Raw genomic sequence first — 21309 nt, 5'->3', positions numbered from 1 at the left:
TCGCTCCCCCTGCAATCTCAGCTAGACACTGTTTTTTTTTTAAAGAGCTGTACTAAACTGGTTTTTGATGGGAAGTGGCAGGCAGTTCCTCATACCACCCCAGCACCGGCTGCGTTTCGACCCCGGGTACAGCTCCCCCTGCTCTTTGAGAAAGCAGCAAGCACAGGTACAGCGTGTGCCCCTCCTGCTGCCGCGCACGCAGGCGGATGGGCAGCTAGGTATTATATTAAGAATTTTTAATGGGTACAGCTCTAGGCAGGTGTCACCAGCTAAAAAAGCAGAGTTCCAGGGAGAGCGGGAGGGAGGAGGAACCGCATCTTCAGCAGCGGGCACGAGGCAGAGGCTTGACATTTCTCTAACAGCAGCAAATTTGTGTGTTGATTGGAGAGGTATAATTGTCTTCCCAGGGAGATGGCGAGTGGCTGCGGCTCCCTGCCTCCTGGCCAAGCCCAATCCCGCTGTGCCCACGCTGCTACAGGCTTTGGCTTTGGCTGAGCTTTCCTTGGGCAGCAAGACATTACCCTCCTGCAGCACTGCAGCTCTGGCACCCCACTCCTCGGGCAGCTTTTGGGCAGAATTGGGAGGGAGGTGGGTTTGTTCATGGTGGGAAAGTCCTGTGTCACTTCCAGACCCACTGGAGGTGATGCTGGGATGATCCAATGTCTATGATTTTACATGCAGCTTTACAAAAGACTTTAGCAAACCTGATTTCCAGCCCTGTGAGCAAGAAGAGCACAGGTAAAACAGGTTAAAAAGTGAAGTGGGCTCCAGCCTGGGGACTGGTTTTTGGTCTCACGGGGGTGACTCCAGCTGCTGCCCGGTGTCTCGGCACCATGGCACAGCCAGCGCGGGGTGGGCTGAAGGAGAACCTGGCTCTGTCCCCTGCGTGTCCCCACAGACCAGCCCACATGGGAGCACGGGGTGACCACACATGCCTTTCCTTTAAAGGCGATCCAGCTGCCGACCTCTGCCACCCAGTGGGAGTGACATTGGCAGGAGCTGGCCGTGTCCAGCTGCTCCCCGTCCAGCCCGCTCTGGCTGCACACCCTGCTGCCACCAGCCAGCTCCTCTCCAGTGGGGACGTGGGGGGGTGCCCATGTGGGGCTGTGGGTGACGCAGCTGCCCGTGTCAGCTCTCCCACCTCCCTCCCAGCAAAACCTGGTAACATCTAGTGAACCAAAAAGAGCTGGGATAGGACACAAAGACCAGAGCTGTGGGCAGTGGCAGCTTTACACTACCATGGAGCAGGGGAACAGCAGGAGTAGAGGTGCTCCTACCCTGCAGCAGGTAAAGGATGCCCCATCTGCCTGCCAGGAGCTGGTTAAGTCCAGCTTTGCTTCTGCTTAGCCCCAGTTTAGCCCTCCCTGCTGTGAGCCTCCACCCCTGGGACGCAGGCAAGCCCTGTCCCCTCTGGTGAGCAGTTCTCTGTCTGGCTTCACCGGGGTTCATCTCTGCACCTCTGAGACACAGCACACGAGCGTGGCACTGCAAGATGCTGTGCAGCAGGACCAGCTTCCAGCACCTGTGCAACAGCTTCTTCTCATCTCCTGGGGCAGGAAGGACCATGGGGTGTTAGAGCTTTGGTACGTTACATACTTGATAAGCTGTCCCTCCCTGGTGTGCTGTGCTGCAGGGGGGAAGGAGGGATGGAAGGATATGTCTAGTGTGGAGGAGATCTGTGACTAGTTCTTCATGCACTCCATGGTGAGAAACCAACCCCGTGATGGCTCTATCTCCTGCACAGAACCATCGGTGGTCCCTGGTAGCTGGTTTTCCCCCTGCCCTGAGGACATGGCTGAAGTCACGCCACAGAGTGCTCAGGATGCTGAGCCCCAGCTGGTGCAGATGAGGACCTGGAGTGTGATAGCTTATGGTGGGCAGTGTGAAGAGCAGTGGGAGGGATCGATACTGGTGAACGCAGGGTGTCCTTCGCTCTGCCATTCCCTGTGCGGGGGGGCACGGAGGCGACGGGGCAGCGGCCAGAGACTTGTCACCGTCACTTCGGGCAGCCCTCAGGGAGGCTCTGCAAAATGTCCTCCAGGTTCTTCTTGTCGGCCCGGATCTCGGCCAAGTCGCTCTCGAAGGCCTGGATCTTCTCCTGCTGCCGTGCTGCCTCCTGCTGCAGCAGGCTGAGCTGGCCGGCCAGGGCTCCTGGTGTGGCCAGTCGTAGCCACAGCTGCTCCAGCTGCAGCCGCCCGGCGCTCAGCACCTCCTCCGCCTGCATGGACTGCTCCAGGTCACCTGGGCAAGGGGAGAGGACATGGATGAGAGGCAGAGAGCTGGGCAGGAGATGTTCTGGATGTGCTCCAGGGGCTCAGACCCCCGGCACCAGGCAAACTGTAGGGAGTGGGTGCAGCAGGGCATGGAGGCATCGCAGCTTCCCAGCGATCACAGATAAGCAAATAGGACTCTGGCTCCAGGCAAGGCTTGGGCACATCTCTCTCTCCCAGGTGGGTGATGGTTCCCACCCCTTTGCAAAACTTCTTGGATGCAAGAGTTCTGGAGCGCTCAGAAATGTACCCAGATGATCAAAGCAGGAGGAACTGGAGCAAAACCAACCAGCAACCATGAGCGAACCCAGCCCGGCACATCCCTCCGCTCCAAAGGGACTGAGCCCTTGACCCAGCCCTGCTCCTCCTGGAGATGCCAAGGGAGATCAGTGTCCCCACACCAGGCATGAGCACACGCATTCAGCAAGCCCCAATTCATTCTCCACGAGGGCTTTCCTAGAGACATGAGCCCTCAAGAAGTTTGGCTAGGAGCCTGAGTGATCTCAGCCGAAGGGCACCCAGCTCAGCCCAGATGGCCAGTGAGCAGGAGAGCTCTGGGCCCCAACAGCCTGGTCCTTCCCCGGGATCCTGCACCCCGTCTCACCTAGGCTGCTCAGCAGGTCATTCAGGGTCTTGATGTCCGAGATGAGTGAGCCTCGGGCCTCCTGAAGACTTTTTGCCATCTCACTCACCTCCGTCCCCACCTTCCAACACAGACAGACAACCAGATAAGGGACATCATTGACCCTTGGCTGGACAGGGGAGGATCTCAGGAACATCTGCAAGGCATTCCTCATACAGTAGAGCCCAAAAGCTGGGATGCTCCCTATGCTTTGGGCTGTGGGCAAAGCTCCTTCCAGGCTCTGGAGGAGACAACCTGCCTGCGGGGACAAGACTCACCCGGTGTGCTTCCTCCAGGTCCCCCCTGAGCTTCTCAGCCACATGCTCCTGCCGGGAGAGCTCCCGCTGGGTCTCATTGGCACGCGTGGCGAGCTGGTGGGCACGCTTCTGGGCCTGCTTGCTCTGCTGCAACACAGCCTGTGCCCTCTGCAAAGGGATGGAGATGGGGACAGTCACTTGGGGACACGCATGGAGACTGCAGCTGGCTCCTAGGCTGGAGCCCTGGTTGGGTGCATCCCCCTGGTCTGCAGGCAGATGAGGGTGGGCTGTGCTGGAGGGGCAGCAGAAGCTGCATTTAGGAGCTCTGCCACCCTGCCTGTGGCAACCTGGGCTCTGCAGACTGTGGTGGCTACCAGCCCACCTGCACCCCACAGCCCAGCACGGGCTCCCCACACCCCACATCCCTCCTCTCGGACCTTGGCGCTTTCCCCAGAGACTTGCTCAGCCTCTCCAGCCGTCCTCCGGGCTGTGGTGGAGATGGACAAGGAGTTTCCCAGTGTCCTTTCTGCCTGTTTAATCTTCCTCCGGGCCTCTGCCATCGCCCTGTCCCGCACAAGTGCCATCCTCCTCCTCAGGGCAGCCTGGCCCTTCCGATGCCCCAGCACCTTCCTCATACCTGTGGGGACAACCCGAATGTCACCCAACTGTCCCTTTCTCCCCTTGGCACCCAAAACCAGTGTGGTGAGAGCTGAGCTGTGGCCAGAGATGCTCTGGCCAGTGCCTTTTACCTTCCAAGCTGGCCAGGAGGGACTCAGCATCAGAGAGCACGGCTTTTCCACGAGTGACAGCCGAGGTGGCCGTGCCATGGGCAGAGCCAGCCCGGTCCCGCAGCTGGGGAGAGGGGGAGCAGGAGTGAGGGTGGGGAGGGGGGCAAAGAGCTGCACCCAGCTGGGAAATGTGGGAGCCAGCGGGCAAGCTCCTTGGGAGACCTGGGAGCCCAGGAGGAGATGGCTCCCAAAACATCTTCTCCTGACCCCCTGGCTGAAGGCATTGTCCCTCCAGTCACCAGAGCAGTGGGGATGGGACTCACCCACCCTGCTGTGCCCCGGGTGGGAGGCAGGACAGGGATGCACCCAGCGTGCCCACAGCTACGGCTGGAACAGGGGAACCCCATCACTTATTTTGCAGGGACACCCCATGCAAGTCGGCAGCATTTACCTGCTCGAAGCCATGATTCTTCTGCAGCTCCAGGCGCAATCTGGCTGCCAGAGCGTGGGATGTCTCGACAGCCTGCCGAGCTGATGGCTCCTGTGCCTCTGCTGCCTGCTCCAGGGCTGCCAGATCTTGTGCCAGGGCTCCCACCTTCACTGGCAGCTCCTGCTGCAGAGTCAGGGATGCCAAAGGCTCCATGAGAGCATCTCCCAGCACGGGAGGCAGTGCTGCCCAACAGGGGTAGGGACGCAAGCAGGAGCCTTAGCTTGGGCACTGCTCACCTGCCCCAGTGCAGCCACCTGAAGGAGTTTCTTGGCCATGGCTGCATTGGCCTCCTCCACGGCCGTGAAAGCTCTTCTGGCCTCCTCTGCCACCTCCTCCATGCCAGCACTCAGCTCCTCCCGTGCCCGCTGGATTTCCTCATACCTACGTGGACACAACTCTGCGGTCACCCAGAGCCCTTTGGTCCATCAAAGGATGGAGATGACAGCCTTGGACAAGTCCTTGGACAAGGACATAAAGGGAAACACTGGGGGAAAGAGCCTGAAACACCCCCAGTACAGAGCGCTGTGGCTCCCCACTTTGCAACACTCTGGTGCAATGAGTTTGACGGGACTCAGTCATGTCCCTGTTGTCCAAACCAACCATGACCAAGTCCTGTAAAAGGGACTTGGCTGGAGGCAAGGGGCTGCTCTCCCCTCCCGTCCCCCTCCTTGCTGCCAGCCCCTCACCCGGCCTCCAGCTCACGCGTTGCATTCCCTTCCAGCAGGCTCTGCAGGAGCTGGGAGCTGGCACTGGAAGCACGCAGGGCTCTCCCGACCACCGCCTCCACCTGCACCATGGTGTCCTCGTGGCTGCAGGGACAAGAGCACCCAGAGAGATGATATTAGGACTGGTTTCCTGGGACAGAAGCAGCCATCCCGCACCCCACGCCGGGCAGGCAGCCTGAGTGTGCCAGGGTCAGACGGACAAGTGTACCTTTCTGCCAGCGCCCGTGCCTCCAGCGCCCAGCGGCTCCAGTTCGTGGGCTGCTGAGGGATTTCCTGGGGAATCTCCTTGAAATGCAAACAGCAGCAGTGAGACCCCCAGTATAGAGCAGGGACCCCTGGACCCCACCAGCCCAGCACCAAAGAGAACCTCCCGAAGGGCTGGAGGAGATAAATGGGAGCAAGACAGGGAAATCGTTCCTTTTGACTCAGTTGCAAGGAGGGCTACACCCACAGGGACCCCAGGCTTTCCCACTCACCCGTAGTGCTGGTCACATCCCACCCCACCAGTCCTGCACATCCCCATTGCCCCCCAGGATGGCAACCAACCCCTCTCTGGGAGCCCAGGGCCAGCAGGAGCCCGCACCGTGGTAGCCAGGGTGTCCGCAGCGCGCAGGATCTCCCGCTGCGCCGACTGCAGCGTGGCCCCGATCTCCGACAGCAGGACGCAGGTCTTGGGGAGTCCGTGGCTGGAGCAACCCGTGGCCTGGCTGGCATTGCTGAGACGGCCCCGTGCAGTGCCCAGGGCCCCTGCCAGCTGCCAGACTTGTGCCAAGAGGGCAGCCCGGGCACCTGCAGACAGCAAAACCAGCTGCTTGTTGCCCACAGAGGGTGCTCAGGGCTCCCCACTTGCCTGTGGGGCTGCTCCATGGCTGAGCACCCCCCTTCTGGCTGCTAATGAGAGGGGAAGAGAGTCCCTCCTGGTGCTCAGGAGGGACCCGGGGATGCAGCACCCACAGGGCACCCCGTGTGCCATTGCTCAGCCCCCAGTAATGCCCATCACTGACTGCTCCAAAACCTCCCGGGTGCAAGCATCCCTGCCATGCTGTGTCCTGCACAAAAAGCCATGGTCCCCTAGCTGTCCCACCCCCTCTTGGTCAGCCCATCACCCATGCTGAGCCCATGGGACCTCCTTGCACCCACCAAGCATGTCACAGCACCCTGAGGTAGCAGAGGGTCCCCTGAGGGGTGATGTGGGGCTGCCCCCATGGTGCAGGGAAGGGGTACCCCCCATACCTTGCAGGAGGTGAGGGCTGGGCAGCCCATCTCCCCGGGGTGCATCTCCCATCATGAGGGACTGGCCCGGGTGGGCATCACAACCTGGTTTTTGCAGCCATTCCTCCATCTCCTGCAGCCTGGCCTTCAGCTGGTCAGCCTGTAGGTGAGATAAGGGGGGGTCAGCGAGGCAGCGTGGGGGCCAGGGCACTGTGCCCACCTCATCAGGGCACGGGCTGTACCTCCTCCTTCACCAGCCCGTAGCAGGCAGGACACTGCTGGCAGCGGGAGCTCGGTGGGTCGAGGAAGAAGTTGGCCTGGCACCGGTCGCACTTGTAGCCCACGAAGCCGGGGTGGCAGAGGCAGGTGCTGTTCTCGTGGCACTGGGGGGTGATGGAGCCCAGTGGGGAGCAGTTGCAGGCTGCAATGGTGGTGGAAAGGTGTCACACCATGACTGCCAGCCCCGGTTTTGGGACCGAGGTGAGGTCCCCATCCCCGTTACCTCGGCAGCCCCTGGCTGAGAAGCCGAAGAAGCCGTGGTGGCATCGGTCACATTGCTTCCCCGTGACACCCGGCTGGCAGGAGCACTGCCCCGTCAACGCGTGGCACTTGCTCTCCCGTGACCCCATCGGGTGGCACTCGCAGCTGGCACCAAGAATCACAGAATCACAGAATCTTAGTGGTTGGAAGGGACCTCCGAGATCGAGTCCAACCACACTAAAAAAAAACAACCAAACAAAAAAAAACTCCACACACACAACAAACCCAAAACCATCACCCACCAACTAAACCCCACACCCACAACCCCCCACACAACACCCCACCACAAACCAATAATCTTGGGCACTAGAGCATGCCATGAAGAGCCATGAGAAGAAGGTGATGAGTGAGCAAAGCATGCAAACACAACAAACCCAAAACCATCACCCACCAACTAAACCCCACACCCACAACCCCCCACACAACACCCCACCACAAACCAATAATCTTGGGCACTAGAGCATGCCCTGAAGAGCCATGAGAAGAAGGTGACAAGTGAGCAATGCATGCAGAGAGCAGAGACCAGAGCTGGGGACGCAGAGCCACCGCTGTCCCCACGCAGTGCCCCACATACCTCCTGCACCCCACGGCGGGCTGCAGACCGTAGTAGCCAGGCTGGCAGAGCCTGCAGGATCTGCCCGTCACGTGTGGGAGGCAGCGGCACTGGCCCGTGCTGGGATCACAGCCCTCCTGCCCTGGGACTGAGCCATCGGGGTGGCAATCACAAGCTACAGGAGATAAAATGCCTCTTACATCCCAACACAGGGCTGGCAGATGGAACTGTGGGAATAGGGCACTCCACAACGTGGAGGGCTGTGTCCCACCCCATCAAACAGGGCTTTGAGAGGCCGAGCCCCTGCAGACCAGGATGTCTCCAGGGAAGGCCAGCAGTGGAGAGAGGGAGGAAAGGCCATTGCTGAGCATTTGGGGCCAACCTGGATCATCCATCAGCCCCTAAACCTGCTGGGCATCCCCCTGCCACCCTCTGCCTGCACTGCTGGGAGGATTTGGGCTGCAGTGGACCCCTGGGGTCATACAGAATCACAGAGTCACAGAATTATCTAGGCTGGAAGAAACCCTTGGGATCATCGAGGTACGTACGTGCACATTTCCCGGGAGGGTGGGGAGCCAGCGCGTCCCCGTAGAAGCCCGGCCGACACTCCTCGCAGTGCTCGCCCGTCGTGTTGTACAGGCAGCGCAGGCACCGGCCGGACACGGGGTCGCAGTTCCCCACAGCGTTGAGATCCACGTTCCCGTGACACTGGCAGGGGACACAGGGGTGCACAGGACCCCTCTGCCCCAGGGGATCCCCGAAAAACCCATCGTCGCAGAGCTCGCAGCGTTTTCCTGGGGAAGACAAAAAGGTAGGGAAGGGTCCGGCTGTGCCAGTGCTGCCCTCAGCCCCCTTGCCCACCCACCCCCAGCCTCACCTCTCTGCCCCGGGGGGCAGTGGGTGCAGACCACCTCCCCGCTGCCGGGCATCTCGGTGCAGGGCGAGTGGCCGGGGCAGGGGCACGGCTTGCAGTCATCGAAACGCCCCAAAAAGGGGTTGCCGTAAAACCCGGGGCTGCAGCGCTCGCAGGAGGGACCTTCTGTGTTGTGCAAGCAGCGGCATTGCCCTGCGAGGAGGAAAACAAAGCTGAGGGTCTGCAAAAACCCAGCCCCAAATAACAGCAGGGGCTGCGGGAGGGATGGAGAGCCCCGTGCCGAGCGTGGCACACAGCACGGAGAGGGATGTGCAACTCCAGCCAAGCGGTCACGCTGGGGTTGCATGTCCCCAACCAGGACTCAGAATATTTTCCCTCCCTGCCCAGTCCTTTTGCTCAAGGGAGAAGGTTTTGGAGTGGACACCGGGGTCCTGGTGCCAGCCCCACTGTCCCCCCAATGGTGTGGAGATGAGGCAGTGCTGGCACACACAGGCAGCACCCTCAACATGCACGGGGTCTGTCGGTGCCTGCGATAATCGACAACACATTTCCCAGCGACCAGGAACGCCGTTTCCAGCCGGTCATGGAAAACACAAGCAGCCACCGGCACCCAGCGGGGAGCGAGCGTCTCCTTGCGAGCCGAGCCGGTGAGTCACAGCCTTCCCAAATCAGCAGGGAGGAGGAGGAGGAGGAAGGATGCTCAAGCACCCCCCCACCTCCAGGCAGATGCTCTGCTTGACTGGAGAGAGAGAGAGAGAGAGAGAAGGAGCCGGGGGGGAGGATTTTTCCCCGTGATTTGTGGGGTCAGGTCATACCAGACGGGTTGCGCAGGAGGGAAGGGGTGTTTTTCCATATTCCCCACATCCAGGCGGAGACGGACGTTGGAAAAGAAAGGAAAAGTGGGTGGCAGGAAGGAGTGGAAAAATAAATGAAAGGAAGAACGCGGGCTGGCGCGGGCTGGCAGCACCAGGGCTGGGACATCAAAAGCCTGGCCCCGTCCCTGGGGATTGTGTGGTTGGTGGCACCAGCCCCAGCTCGGCGAGACCAGGGGTGAGTTTGTGGAGCTGCTGCCGTGTTTCCCCTGGCAGGGCAGGGGCATTTGCTGAGCACAAACACCTCTTCCAGCCCTTTCCATCCCAGCCGTACACTAGTGTCACTCCTTACCAAGGGGAGCTGGCCAGCGAGGAGCCCCAGGGGCTCCATCTGGATACCAAAAGCATCCTCTTATTGCCAAGCTCTTCTCAGCACCCATCAGAGCTGCTGCTTTCTGCAGGGGTGGACAGGGAGCGAGGCAGCATCTCCCAAGCCCCTGATGGCTCTGATCTGCCTTTCCTGGGGCTGTCAGCAGCGAGGCTGGTGCTGGATTCACGCAGCCACCTCAAGCTCCAGGGCAGCAGTTTGCAATCCTGCCCCCCTTCCCTGACCAAAGCCATCCAGACACTTTGTCTGGCAGGAGACGGGAGAGCCAACACCCTGTGAACCACCCCACACACAGCCCCACTGCCCTGAAGACTTTGCTTGTGATTTTTCCTCCCTTCAAGCCACAGTCCCTGCTACAGTCATGCACCTCTGAGCTGGGTCGGGAGGCAGAGCAGGGCTTGGGCTGGCAGCATGAGAAATGGCTCCTCTGATGCCTTCCTGCAAACCTGGTACCACTGTATTTCCCCCCCTCTTTTTCTTGTTTCTTTTCTCAGGTTTGCCCCCAGTTTGCAGGTGCCAGGGCTGTGCCCAGTCCTGCTCTGCTTCTCGGGCAACAACACTGCCTGCGGGATCCATCCTGGCAAAACCCTCTGCCTCTCTCCTGCCCTGATCCCTGCCTCCCCACTCCTTCAGGACCAGCACCTTTTCCTTTCTGGTCACAAAGCAGCAGGAGAGATACCCCTCTTCTTATAAATTACCCCTGGCTTTGCACTTCATTCATTTTCTCTGCAATTAGGAACCCAGTCCCCACAACCAGCCCAGTAATTCAACGTGCAAGCTTTGGGTACCACAACCCCACAGACGATTTCCAGCATCCCTCACAAACAAGCCAAGCCATGGGTTTGTCACCCATGCATGCGGTGATGGGGCAATTTGGGGGACCGGAGGGGAGCACACCTGTGAGGGGGTGGCAATCCCCGTGCTGGTTGCAGGTGCAGGGCACGCAGCTGCCGAAGGGGCTGCCGAAGGGGATCTCCCTCTTGAAGCCGGGTGCGCAGGACTGGCAGAACTGCCCGGTGTATCCCGGGGGACACGTGCACTCCTCCACCCAACCCGCCCGTGCCCCCGGCCCAGGGCGAGCAGATGTGAGCTGGACCTCGCTCAGGGACAGCCTGCCTGCGAGAGGGGAGAGCCATGTGAGGGTGGGATGGCATATCCCCCAGCCCCCATCTCTCCATCCTGCCTAGAATTGCTCCAGGCACGTGTAGGAGACCCCAAAATTCCTCCTGGAGAGCCCAGGGGTGTTCACAGAGAGGAACCACCGCCTGCTCTCATCCCTGAGAGCCTGATGCTGCCCCAATGTCCCCAGCCCCATCCCCCCATCTCTCCATCCTGCCTAGAAGTGCTCCAGGCACGTGTAGGAGACCCCAAAATACCTCCTGGAGAGCCCAGGGATGTTCACAGAGAGGAACCACCCCCTGCTCTCATCCCCGAGAGTCTGATGCTGCCCCAATGTCCCCAGCCTCATCCCAGCTTGGTCCCCAATGTCCCCAGCCCCATCCCAGCTTGGTCCCCATGAGGACGTTGCATGGAGCCACCCACCTCTCCCGGGGCCACGGCTCACGCGGAGGCGGAGGGCGGTCAGGTTGGAGAGCAGGCGCTGGAAGCTGAAAGCCGACAGCAAAGGCTCCGCACCCTCCTCTGCCTCGTGCAGCCTGTTGGAAAAGGAGGGTGGGAGGAAGGACCAGGCCAGTCTGGCAGCCACTCACTGCAGGACAGATCAGCTCAGTCTGGCAGCCACCCGCTGCAGGACAGATCAGCTTGAGACCCAGGTACAGCGGTGGGGGCACAGTTAAATCCCCAAGGGGGCAGGGAGCGGGGCTGAACCCCACGGCGTGGGACAGTCCAGCCAAGATCAAACACGCTGTGCCCCCAACACGGCCGAGGTTCTCCAAGCACTGTGATGGGTACCTGAAGGTGACAGCCTGCTTTCCATGCTGGGGCTGGCTCTCGCTGCTGGACATAGTGATCTCCATCCCCTCGCCCTCCAGCACCAGCTGGACCTGGAGCAGGGACACCCCAGTCTCCATCCCCGTCCCATTCCCCTCCGCTCCCAGCAGCAGGGACAGGAGCTGCCCGTAACTGAGACGCTGGTTCTGCAGAAACTTTTCTGTGAGGAGAGAGAGGATCAAAGTCTGTAGGACATGGATGTACTCCCAGCACGGTCCTGTTCCCATCAGTGTCACCAGGAACCACGGTCACCTTCCTAGAGCAGAGCCAGCTCCAACCTGCCCTCCCAGCACCCCAGCCCATTGCCCTGATCCCCCCCACTGCTTCGAGTTATCAAAACCAGGATGGAGCACAGCACATCGTGCACCAGCTTAGAGGCAGGATGTCCCACGAGAACATCAGGGGGTCCCCATGGCAGAGCAGAACCCCAGGGGCCCCACAGACATGGTACCTGGTGCAAGAAAATCCACTGGCTCCTCTCCATCCCAGTCAATGATGATCTCCCCATCATCCCAGCGGTGTCCCACGAGAACATCAGGGGGTCCCCATGGCAGAGCAGAACATGATACCTGGTGCAATAAAGTCCACCGGCTCCTCTCCATCCCACTCGGTGACGATCTCCCCAGCATCCCAGTGCAGAGGCAGGTCTTTGGTGCCCGGAGTGGTGGCAGCCCAGCCCTCCAGCCCTACGTGAGGACACACAGTGCTGGTGCATGGACACCCCACCAGCCCAGCAGCAGCTGTGTGCTTCTTCTGGGGGCTCTGTTCCTCCTCCTGAGACTCTTCAGGGTCTTGTAAGGGCTGATGCTTTGTAACACCCTGCTCTGCTCGGGCTCCGTGCTCTCACGCACTGGAGAGTGGCCCTGGCCGCCCCCCCCCAGCTGTTTATTTTCTTAGATTTGGAGGAAATTATTATCTTTAAACTTTTGCCCCCTGCCTGTGCTGCGGTTCCAGTGTTACTGTGGGCTGGAGGGGCAGGAAGCCCAGGGAGAGATGGGGCGTAATTGCATTAAGTTGGTTTCCTTCGGAAATCAGTTAAATTCCGCCCCCCGCCCCAGCTCCCCAGGGTCAGTTATTTCTTCCAGCCCCAGGCTCCTAGAGGACAAACACTTAGAAATCCCTCCCCGGCTCTCGAGTGGGCTGCACTCGATTATCAAATCATCCCAAATTTGGACCCTTTCACCCAGGGCAGGAAACTTCCAGCTGATGCAGCTCAGCTGTGGATTGGGGGGTGCTTTGGGGAGTGGGGCTTTAGGAGGGGAGGGAGGGGGGGCTGCACCCTGCCCGGACATTCTGAGCCTTTTACAACCCAGCCCAGGGCTCTGCCAAACCTGTCCCTAAAGGAGCAGCCCCAAATTGGCTGCGTGAAGGGTGGAAAAAAGACCTCAGTTTAAAGCCTGGCTCCGTTTCAAGGCCGTGGAAGGCATTACAGCAGCACAGCAATTGGCAGCCAGGATTAAAGGCAACGGGGACAAACCCACGCCTGGCGTCTTCTCCTCCATCTGCTTCGCTGTCGGGGTACGGGCGAGACAGAGAGCGGGGCTGTGGGCCATGGGTGCCCATACCCTGCCAGGGTGCAGGCGGGTGTCCTGGTGAGTGGGAACCACGCTGTGCCCGCAGCCGGGGCTGCACGGATCTGTGCAGCAGATGGCAGGGTTTCCCTGAACATCCCGCACACATCCAGCCCTGCCAGCACAGCCCTGGCTGCTGCTGGAGAGGAGCATCCCATCCCGCTCCCCCCGGCACTCATCTGCCCTGCCCCTTCCCAGCTGAGGATGGGGAGAGGAGGGAATAAGGGGGGGAAATTTCCACCACGCTCCATCCTTTGAGTTTTTTGTCTTTCTAAGCTGATTTTTAGTGTTTCTGCCATCCCTGGTGTGGTGGGATGACTGTGACTGCCCCCCCTCCAAGCCATGCACAGCCCCAGGAGCGGGTTGGCATGGAGAGATGCCACAGGGACAGCCCATCCCCACAGAGCTGGGGGCAAAAGCAGAGGTTTAACAACAAAATACCAGGAGCAGGTTGGCATGGAGAGATGCCACAGGGACAGCCCATCCCCACAGAGCTGGGGGCAAAAGCAGAGGCTTAACAGCAAAATAGGGGTGAGCCAGAGAAATGACCCTCCCTCCAGCCATCACCAACAGAGCAGGATGCTCAGCCCCAAAGGGAGATGCTCTGCCCCAGCCTTCCCAAACTGCCAGGGTTTGATCAGGGGCTGGGGGGGGTGGTACCTTGGCTGAAGTCGGAGCGGACGTGGGTCACCTCGTAGCCATCAGCCGCCGTGCAGGCGGTGGAGTGGCCATAGCAGAAGCAGCTGGTGCATCCGGCAGGGTTGTGGGGCTGCAGGTTAAACCATCCCGGCTGGCACCTGGGCATGGGGAGGAACCAGGAGCAGGTGGGAAAGGGGACACGGTCTCCCCTCCATCCCGTGGCGGCGGTGCTTACCTGTTGCACAAGTGCCCCTCCACCCTCTCCTTGCAGGTGCAATGCCCCGTGTTGGGGTCACAGATGCCCACGCTGCCCGCGGGGTCGCAGGCGCAGGGTCTGGATGGGATGAGACACCAAGGCAGGAGGTGAGCCCCAGTTCTGTCCCCACTGCTCCTGCCCGAGGCCGGGCTCCTCCTCACCTGCATCCGCCTTCGCTCAGGCTGTGGTAGCCATCCTTGCAGCGCTCACACTTCCAGCCTGTCACGTTGGCTTTGCAGAGACATGTCCCCGAGCTGTCACACTGGGGCTGCAGGGAACCTGCGGGGACCCCAGCCAGCCCTGAGGCTCTGCTCCAGGTCGGGGGAAAGAGGGGGAGACCCCATACAAGGGTCCAGGGACCAAAACCATCCCTCCCAGCCGAGCCCTGGCTAGGGCAGGGGTTTGCCAGCCGAAGCCTGGCTCGGCGCAGCCCCACGCACCTGCAGGGTGGCAGTGGCAGGGCTGGCAGGCTGCCCGCTCCTCCCAGCGATAGTGGTTCTGCCGGCAGCGCTCGCAGTGCGGCCCGGCCGTGTTGTCGCGGCAGTTGAGGCAGTGGCCCCCGTGCCCGCTGCGGCGGTACAGCTCCCGGTCGTAGAAGCACTCCTCCGAGCGCCCGCTGCAGTTGCAAGCTGGGGGGGGGTAAGGGGGAAGAAGGCAGGAGGGGTGGTCATCACCCTGCGGGGGGACATGGGGCTCACACCTCCTCACAACCTCCTGGGGGTGTTGGGTGAGCCAGAGGGGCTGCGTGGCTTGGCTGTGAGGTTTTGGCAACACCTCTGCCATTGGGAGCAGAGGTGGGTGCAGCACTGGGCATGGAACGGGTGGTTGCACCTCACAGGATCACAGAATATTCATGGTTGGAAGGGACCTTTGAGATCATCGAGTCCAACCACCCAAAAAAAAAAAAAACCCAACCCAAAAAACCACACACCACCACAAACCAACACACACCCACAGACAGACAAAACCCAACAGTCTCGGGCACTAGAGCATGCCCTGAAGTGCCACGTCTTTATGTTTCTTAAATCCCTCCAGGGATGGTGACTCCACCACCTCCCTGGGCAGGCTGTTCCAGTGCCTGACCACTCTCTCAATAAAGTAATTCTTCCTAATATCTAATCTAAACCTCCCCTGCCCCAGCTTCAGACCATTTCCTCTGCTCCTGTCATTATTCCTTTGGGAGAAGAGGCCAACCCCCACCTCTCTACACCCTCCTTTCAGGGAGTTGTAGAGGGCAATGAGGTCTCCCCTTCAGCCTCCTCTTCTCCAAACTAAACACTTGTGGGATAAGGAGATGTTGGGGAATCCTCAGGGTGATGCGGTGAAGGGGGGTGCACACCCTTGGGGTGCAAATCCTCCCTCCCTCCCCACCCGGAGCAGCCTTACAAAATGGCGCAGGCCCTTTCTTCCCGTGCAGGAGGGGCAGGAGCCGCCGGATGAGCCGATGCAGCCCCAGCACAGCCCGTCGGGGCCGGTGGCACACTGGGACCACAGGGCCAGCGTGGCCGATACTCACGGAGACACTCGTTGGCGGCCTCGGCCGTGCCGCGAGCCCAGGGCCGGTCCTGGTAGAAGGGCTGGCAGCGCTCGCAGTCGGCACCGGCCGTGTGGTGCTGGCAGACACAGACCAGTTGCCCGGCATCATCCGGGGCACACTCGCTGGCGTGGCCGTTGCATTTACACCTGCAGAGAGACATCCCCCCCATGGGGATAAGATGCTCTGAGCACTGGTGTGGGCTGCAGCCGACCACTGGGCTGGCTCTCCTGGGGTGGCCGTGGGGCGAGGAGCGGGATGGAAAGCAGCTCGGGCTGTGCTGGCCTTGAGGCCACCCGCCGTGTCCTCCCTGAGGGGCTCCCATCCCGGCCAGTTGGGAGGTCACACTCTGAGGGTGGCCCTTAGGAGATGCTAACCAGTTCCAGCTGCTAGGGCCGGGGAGGAGATGACAGTGACGGGGGCTGCTGGCCGGCTGGGAGCAGCCCTGTCCCCCCTGTCCTGGAGGGAAGCAGCTCTCACTGGGATGGAGAGATTTCCCTCTCCCCGTAGCCGGGGAAGGACACGTGCAGCACAGCCCACGGCCAGCACTGAGTGGAAGCCACCGACATTTGTGTCCCACATCAGCCCCCCAACCCACCAGCAGCTACTCCAAGCTCCTCCACCAGCCTCCGTGACCTCAAGGTATCTCTCCACTGGCACCCCAGGACCCCTCTTTTGCTGTGCCCAGGGACCAAGCAGAGCCACAGGAGGAGCAGCATGAGATCTAGCACCATTAAAAGCCCTAGGGCTGGGAGGGGCAAACAAATACAGCTGGTGACAAACGGAGAGGACTTGTGGGGAAAAGACCTTCTTTCTGCACAACTGGCAGGACTCCAGTTTCCATCACACTTCCCTGCACCACCAGCTCTGGTTTACACATGGAGAAAGCCACATCTGAGCAGTTTGTGCCCAAAAACACCATTAAAACAAAAGGCATGGAGCAGCTGCCCCAGCCCCACAGCCCCAGGAAGGTCCCCCCTCCCCAGCTGCCCGCATCCCGGCCCCACTGCCCCTCACCTGCCACCAACAGAGAAGTCAGAGATGGCGTAGTAGTACGACTGCAGCACCTTGGGGTCCTTGAAGATGTCGTCCCCGAAGGTGTTGAGCCGGTTCAAGGAGATGAGCAGGTCGGTGACAGTCACCCACTCCTGCAGGGGACACGGGGAAGGTGCTTTGGTGAGGGCTCCAGGCCACCAGCTCCTGCCCCTTTCCCCATGGGGGTGCAGGGCATCACAGGCACTTTGACCCTGGGTGGCAGCATCGGTGTGCCCGGTCCCAGGGGGGTCACCACACACCCATCCACCCACCCCACTCCCACCCCAGCAGCACCTGCAGCGCGGGGCTCCCGTCGAAGTTGTAGGCACTGGGCCGCCCCTCCAGGGTGGAGAAGGCCACGTTGCCCCCGCTCAGGGGGGAGATGTCGCTGAATTCATCGGTGCAGAAGGCCACTTGCTCGTCCTCCCCAGGCCGCAGGTAGTGCCGCTGCCGCTTCCCGTAGGTCTTCTCGCAGGAGGCACTGTAGAACTGGAAGGGCACCCAGGGACCCTGGGCACGGCTGCGCTTGTAGATGGCGAAACTCTCGGGGCGGCTGGTGTGAAACTTCAGCCTCACGTAGGTGATCTCGTAGGCTTTGCCTGGGGACACAACCCCACCGCGCTGTCACCCTTCTCCTGGCTGCCACCGGGGTGGAAATTATCCCCGTGCCCCGTCCTGCACGGCTGCTGGGCAGCCCCATGGGCACCCTCCTGCTCTGCAAAGCAGGAATCTCCATCCAGCTGCCCTTCACCAGCTCCTCCTCGCTGCAGCCCAAATGCTGCCCTGCCCTAAATGGGCTCTAGCCCCATGGCAGCCACCGACCCATCGTATGGATGCTCCAGGAGGGTGGCATGGGCAAGGAGCCTCTGCAAAGCCAAGCTCTAACCACCAGGCCAAGGCATGGAGCAGCAGTACCCTGGGGACGGGGAGGTGGAAAGAGTCAAGGCCGGTCCCTTCCCAAGGAGCTGCGTGCCAGGACCCGGCGTCGCTGCCGTCTTTGCTGGGAGGAAGACAAAGAGAAGGCCACCAATCCCCAGGGCAGATGGCGCAGCTCGGAAAGAGCTTGAAAGAATTAACAAAAAAAAGGGGGAAAGAAAACACCAAAGTGAACATCAGAACCGCTTAATTGCCAGAGATGAAGGACCGGCTCAAAGACTGGATTGCTCCATAACAACACTGCTCCTGACAGCGCAAAACAATTAGCTGCAAGGTTTTGGCTTTATTTGAAAAGATAATGAGTTGGGAATGTTAGAGGGGTTATTCCGGGACTAGGAAAACAAGCTTTTAATTGGGCCCATATGAATACTGTCGCATATGTGCTGCGACTTTGCTGTGGGGGAGCCGAGGCAGCCCAGCTACCGGCACTGGGAAAAGCAGCTGCCTCCCATCAGGGACACTGGGAACGCCCGAGGTGGGGGAACAGACCCACTCACAGCCCACCCAGAGGTAACAAGGGCTGGAAAGGGGCTGCAACCGGGCTGTCCCACTGCCACCGTGCTCCCCTCTGTCTCCCCCCACCCCCAAATTCATGTCACCTCCCTCTGGGCTGGTGACAGGGGGGTGTCCCTGCCCTTTACCCAATGGTGGAGGCGGGGGGACGGCCGTCGGGCGCCCGTTCCCAGACAGCAGGGGCCCGGTGGGATGTCTACTAAAACAGCCAGGTCAAGGCCATTGCCTCCTGGAACAGTTTCCTCTGGGAGAGGAAGGGAGCTCGGCGCTGGGTCAATAAACAGCCCCTGCCCCGAGTGGCCCCGTGCGAGGGGAGGTGGGGGGGGCTGGGCTGGGGGAGCCTGATCTCGGAGCCTCCAGCTGGGATGGAGGAGACTTGCTGCCCTGGAGAATCATCCCAAGGGAACGCCTGCTTTTCTCAAATGGGCCTTTTAATCAACCAACTTCTGCTCAGGAATAAAAAAAAAAAATAATCCAGAAAATAACCCGGGCTGGTTGTCTCCTTTTTCCTGCTTGGCAAGGTGTGAGGTGTCCCAAAGCCGGGTGTGCCATGGGATAGGGACACCGGGAGGGTGCACAGGCAGCTGAGAGTGACAGCACCAGGATCCCTGGATGCTCTCCCAGCTGTGCTGTCCTCCGAACAACATGTTCACCCACCTCCTGTGGAGCCCAAACTGCAGCTTGTACCATGCAAGGGGCTCCAGATGAAGCAGTTTGGAGAGAAGAGAGGAGCATGTGGGATGGTCACGTCACCTACATGTCCCCAGCCACCTCCAGCCACCCCAAACCTCAGCTCCGGGAGCGTGCCACAGGCTCACATCCCACAGGAAAATCAGCGCCAGAGCCACAGATGCAGACACTGCCTAATCTAGACACTCTGACACGAGCCGGCGGCATTCAGAGCCACCCGAGCAGCCCCGGTGCCTTTGCAAGCCCAGGGATATTTTGGGTTCCTCCCTGACGTCTGACTGTGGAAATGCAGCAGCCACAGGCACTCGGGATTATCGATCGGCTCCGAGTCCGAGGCACTGTAACGGCACGGCTGAAACCTCGCACGGAAGAGAGGTTTAAAGGAGGATAATCTAATTAACGCCAATCAACACCATGCAGGTAAACACAGGTCTTGTCCAACTCATTCGATATCTTATTTAATAAGCTCCCCAGGTAACAGCGCTGGAGAACTTACGAGACATCTGACTCGGGGCTGAGCGAGACGAGCAGGATGGCAGGGATGCCTGGATGAGCAGGGATGCTCTACATGGGTTAAAAAAAACCCAATTATTGGGTGGAGCTCACGGGTGAGGACTCAAGGACTCCTCCTGGGGATCTGCAGGGGCCGGTTGGGCTTTTCCTCCATAACCCAAGTGAAAGCATTAAGGTAGTAATAAAAAGGTCTGCAGATGGGACAAGAAGAGGGCCCGCGGGCTATGGGAAAGGTCAGGCAGCAATGTGCCAGGCACCAAAATGGCACTTTTTAGCATGGCAAGATACACGAGCCATGCAGAAAGAGGGGTACGTTTGCAGGGGGATGCTCCGGTTCAGGAAGGGACACGGGGGGGGCTGTGAAGACAAAGTTGGTGCGATGTCACACAGATTGCATTCGGGTTGTCTGCGCTCCATCAAACAGGAACGAATTTGGGGCGACATGACAGCCTGCGTTAGGTGGGCGAGGGGCTGGCAGGTCCCCTCCCACGGGGCTGGCAGGGAGTGGGAGCAGGGATGGCAGGCTCCTTGGGCATCGCTCCTCATGCCTGGTGGGGAGCCCAGCCCTGTACCGGGGAGAGGGACCAGATGTTTGTCCGCCCGCAGGGGGCTGGGAAAGCAGTGACCTCCGCTGAGACGGGCAGCTCCGTGTCCCTGCCAGGGCAGGCACAGACCCTCCACCATCACCCCGACTCCAGCCACCGGGTCCCACCAGCACTCAGCTGGGACAGCTGAATGGGACTCACCAGCTCCAACCACTGCCCCTCCAGTACCCCCCCCTCGGCACGCAGATGGCAGGAGATGGCAGAAAATGAAGGTTTTACAGCACCAGTCGATAACCAGGAGAGTTTAGATGGCAGGAAAGTGTTAAAAATCCTTTTTAAAATGCCAGGCATGCCCCATGGGTTTAAGTACTCTCCAAGCAGGCGGCTCACACAGTATTTAAAACTTCGAAGGTCGGATCCCAGCTGGGGGAGCCTGCTGGGGCTGCACGGTGTGTGCAGAGCTCTGCTCCCCCCGAGAACGTACCAGGCATCCTCAGCAATGCACAGGGGGGAAACCGCACGGGCTTGGCATCCACGGTGCTCACCCCGGTGGCAAGGCTCTCACGGGGGAGGGGGTCTGTGCCTCCCCATGTCTGCTTCTGGCTCCAAAAATTTGCATAATGGATAAAAAGCAGCCTTGGGGGAGCAGGAGAGCAGGCACCCCAGGCACGGCTGGCAAGGATGTCACACAGACAGGAGCAGCCACCAGGATCCTCACCCTCCAAGGGACCAGGGCTCAGCTGATGGATGGGGAAGACCCTCCCCAGGACTTTTCAGTGATCTACCCTTCGCAGAGGGCATCCCCCTCAGAGGGCATCACTTGCACCTCCTAAAAGCCCTGGGGAGGGTCCTGTCTTTCACCCAAAAGCAGCACCATGAGCTGTGGGGTGAAGGAGCATCCACCCCCCTCACCCCCAGCCATGCACCCACTGCCAGTTTCCCTTGGGGGGGTCCCACGGGCACTTACCCAGGTGGAGGGTGATGTTGACGGAGTTGGGGTACTGGATGCCGAAGGCCATGGACTGGCTCTGCCACCAAGTGCTCTCCTCCTGGCTGTGGAAGTCGGTGAGGAAGGAGGCGTTGTGGTGGAGCCGGGGGTCGGTGGCATCGCAGCGGTGGCACAGGGCGCTGGCGTGGCGGGCACCCATCTGCAGGCAGTAGTCCTCAGGGGGAGAACCACACGTGTTGGTGGCCTCAACGGCCCGACCGAAGGCGGCGTTCTCAAAGACGGGCATGCAACGGCGGGGCTGGCCCCGGGGGTCCCAGCAGGAGGGCGAGACCCCCGTCCCCAGCCCCAAGAGGGCCAGCAGGCAGAGCCCGGGTGGCCGTGCCATGCTGGGGCTCGCCTGGCTGGACTCTGAGCCTCCTCCGGATGGCATGGTGGGAGCAGGCGGGACGGGATGGGTTGGGACAGAATGGGATGGGTCCCCCTACCCGGCACCTCCTCTCGCTCCGAGGTCCATCTTGTGGAAGCTTCTGGGAATGTCAAAAGCTTCATGTATGAGTCCAGGCTGCGGGGTTTGGGCTTCCCCAGGCCACCCTGGTCCCTGGGCCACAGGGTCAGGCAGGATGGGATTCCCCCAGTGGGGTGCACCCCCCCATCCCTGTTGCTGCAGGAAAGAGGGATATTGCACCTTTGGCTGCGCGGATGGAGCT

The 21309-nt window shown here is 60.6% G+C and overlaps 1 protein-coding gene across 1 annotated transcript; it reads right to left on the bottom strand.

Annotated features, from left to right (window-relative positions):
• Positions 1–221: 221 nt before the first annotated feature.
• LAMC3 (laminin subunit gamma 3) lies at positions 222–20987 on the bottom strand. The gene is made up of 28 exons (XM_014942779.1): positions 20621–20987; positions 16751–17055; positions 16439–16569; positions 15404–15570; positions 14328–14516; positions 14049–14166; positions 13867–13965; positions 13653–13789; positions 11991–12107; positions 11383–11581; positions 11014–11126; positions 10369–10587; positions 8275–8463; positions 7946–8191; positions 7419–7572; positions 6807–6949; positions 6547–6725; positions 6326–6464; positions 5676–5881; positions 5301–5377; positions 5054–5176; positions 4604–4748; positions 4329–4490; positions 3899–4001; positions 3587–3786; positions 3171–3317; positions 2875–2974; positions 222–2241 (listed from the first exon to the last, which is right to left on the bottom strand). Exons 1-28 carry the CDS (start codon positions 20985–20987, stop codon positions 1997–1999), a joined length of 4719 nt encoding a protein of 1572 aa, XP_014798265.1. The 3' UTR covers positions 222–1996.
• Positions 20988–21309: the final 322 nt, after the last annotated feature.

The sequence above is a fragment of the Calidris pugnax genome, unplaced genomic scaffold (assembly GCF_001431845.1).
Source record: "Calidris pugnax isolate Ruff unplaced genomic scaffold, ASM143184v1 scaffold102, whole genome shotgun sequence".
Lineage (NCBI taxonomy): Eukaryota > Metazoa > Chordata > Aves > Charadriiformes > Scolopacidae > Calidris > Calidris pugnax.
The sequence above is the reverse complement of the archived record's forward strand: the minus strand, read 5'-3'. Positions and strand labels throughout refer to the sequence as shown.

Excerpts from the sequence above, each read along its gene's own strand:
- LAMC3 (XM_014942779.1), bottom strand. The coding sequence starts at position 20,987 with ATGGCACGGCCACCCGGGCTCTGCCTGCTGGCCCTCTTGGGGCTGGGG. Across the intron at positions 14,517-15,403 it reads GGCCGCCAACGAGTGTCTCC|CTTGCAACTGCAGCGGGCGC; the intron begins GTGAGTATCGGC and ends ACCCCCCCCCAG. Across the intron at positions 11,582-11,990 it reads GGTGGACTTTATTGCACCAG|AAAAGTTTCTGCAGAACCAG; the intron begins GTATCATGTTCT and ends CTCTCCTCACAG.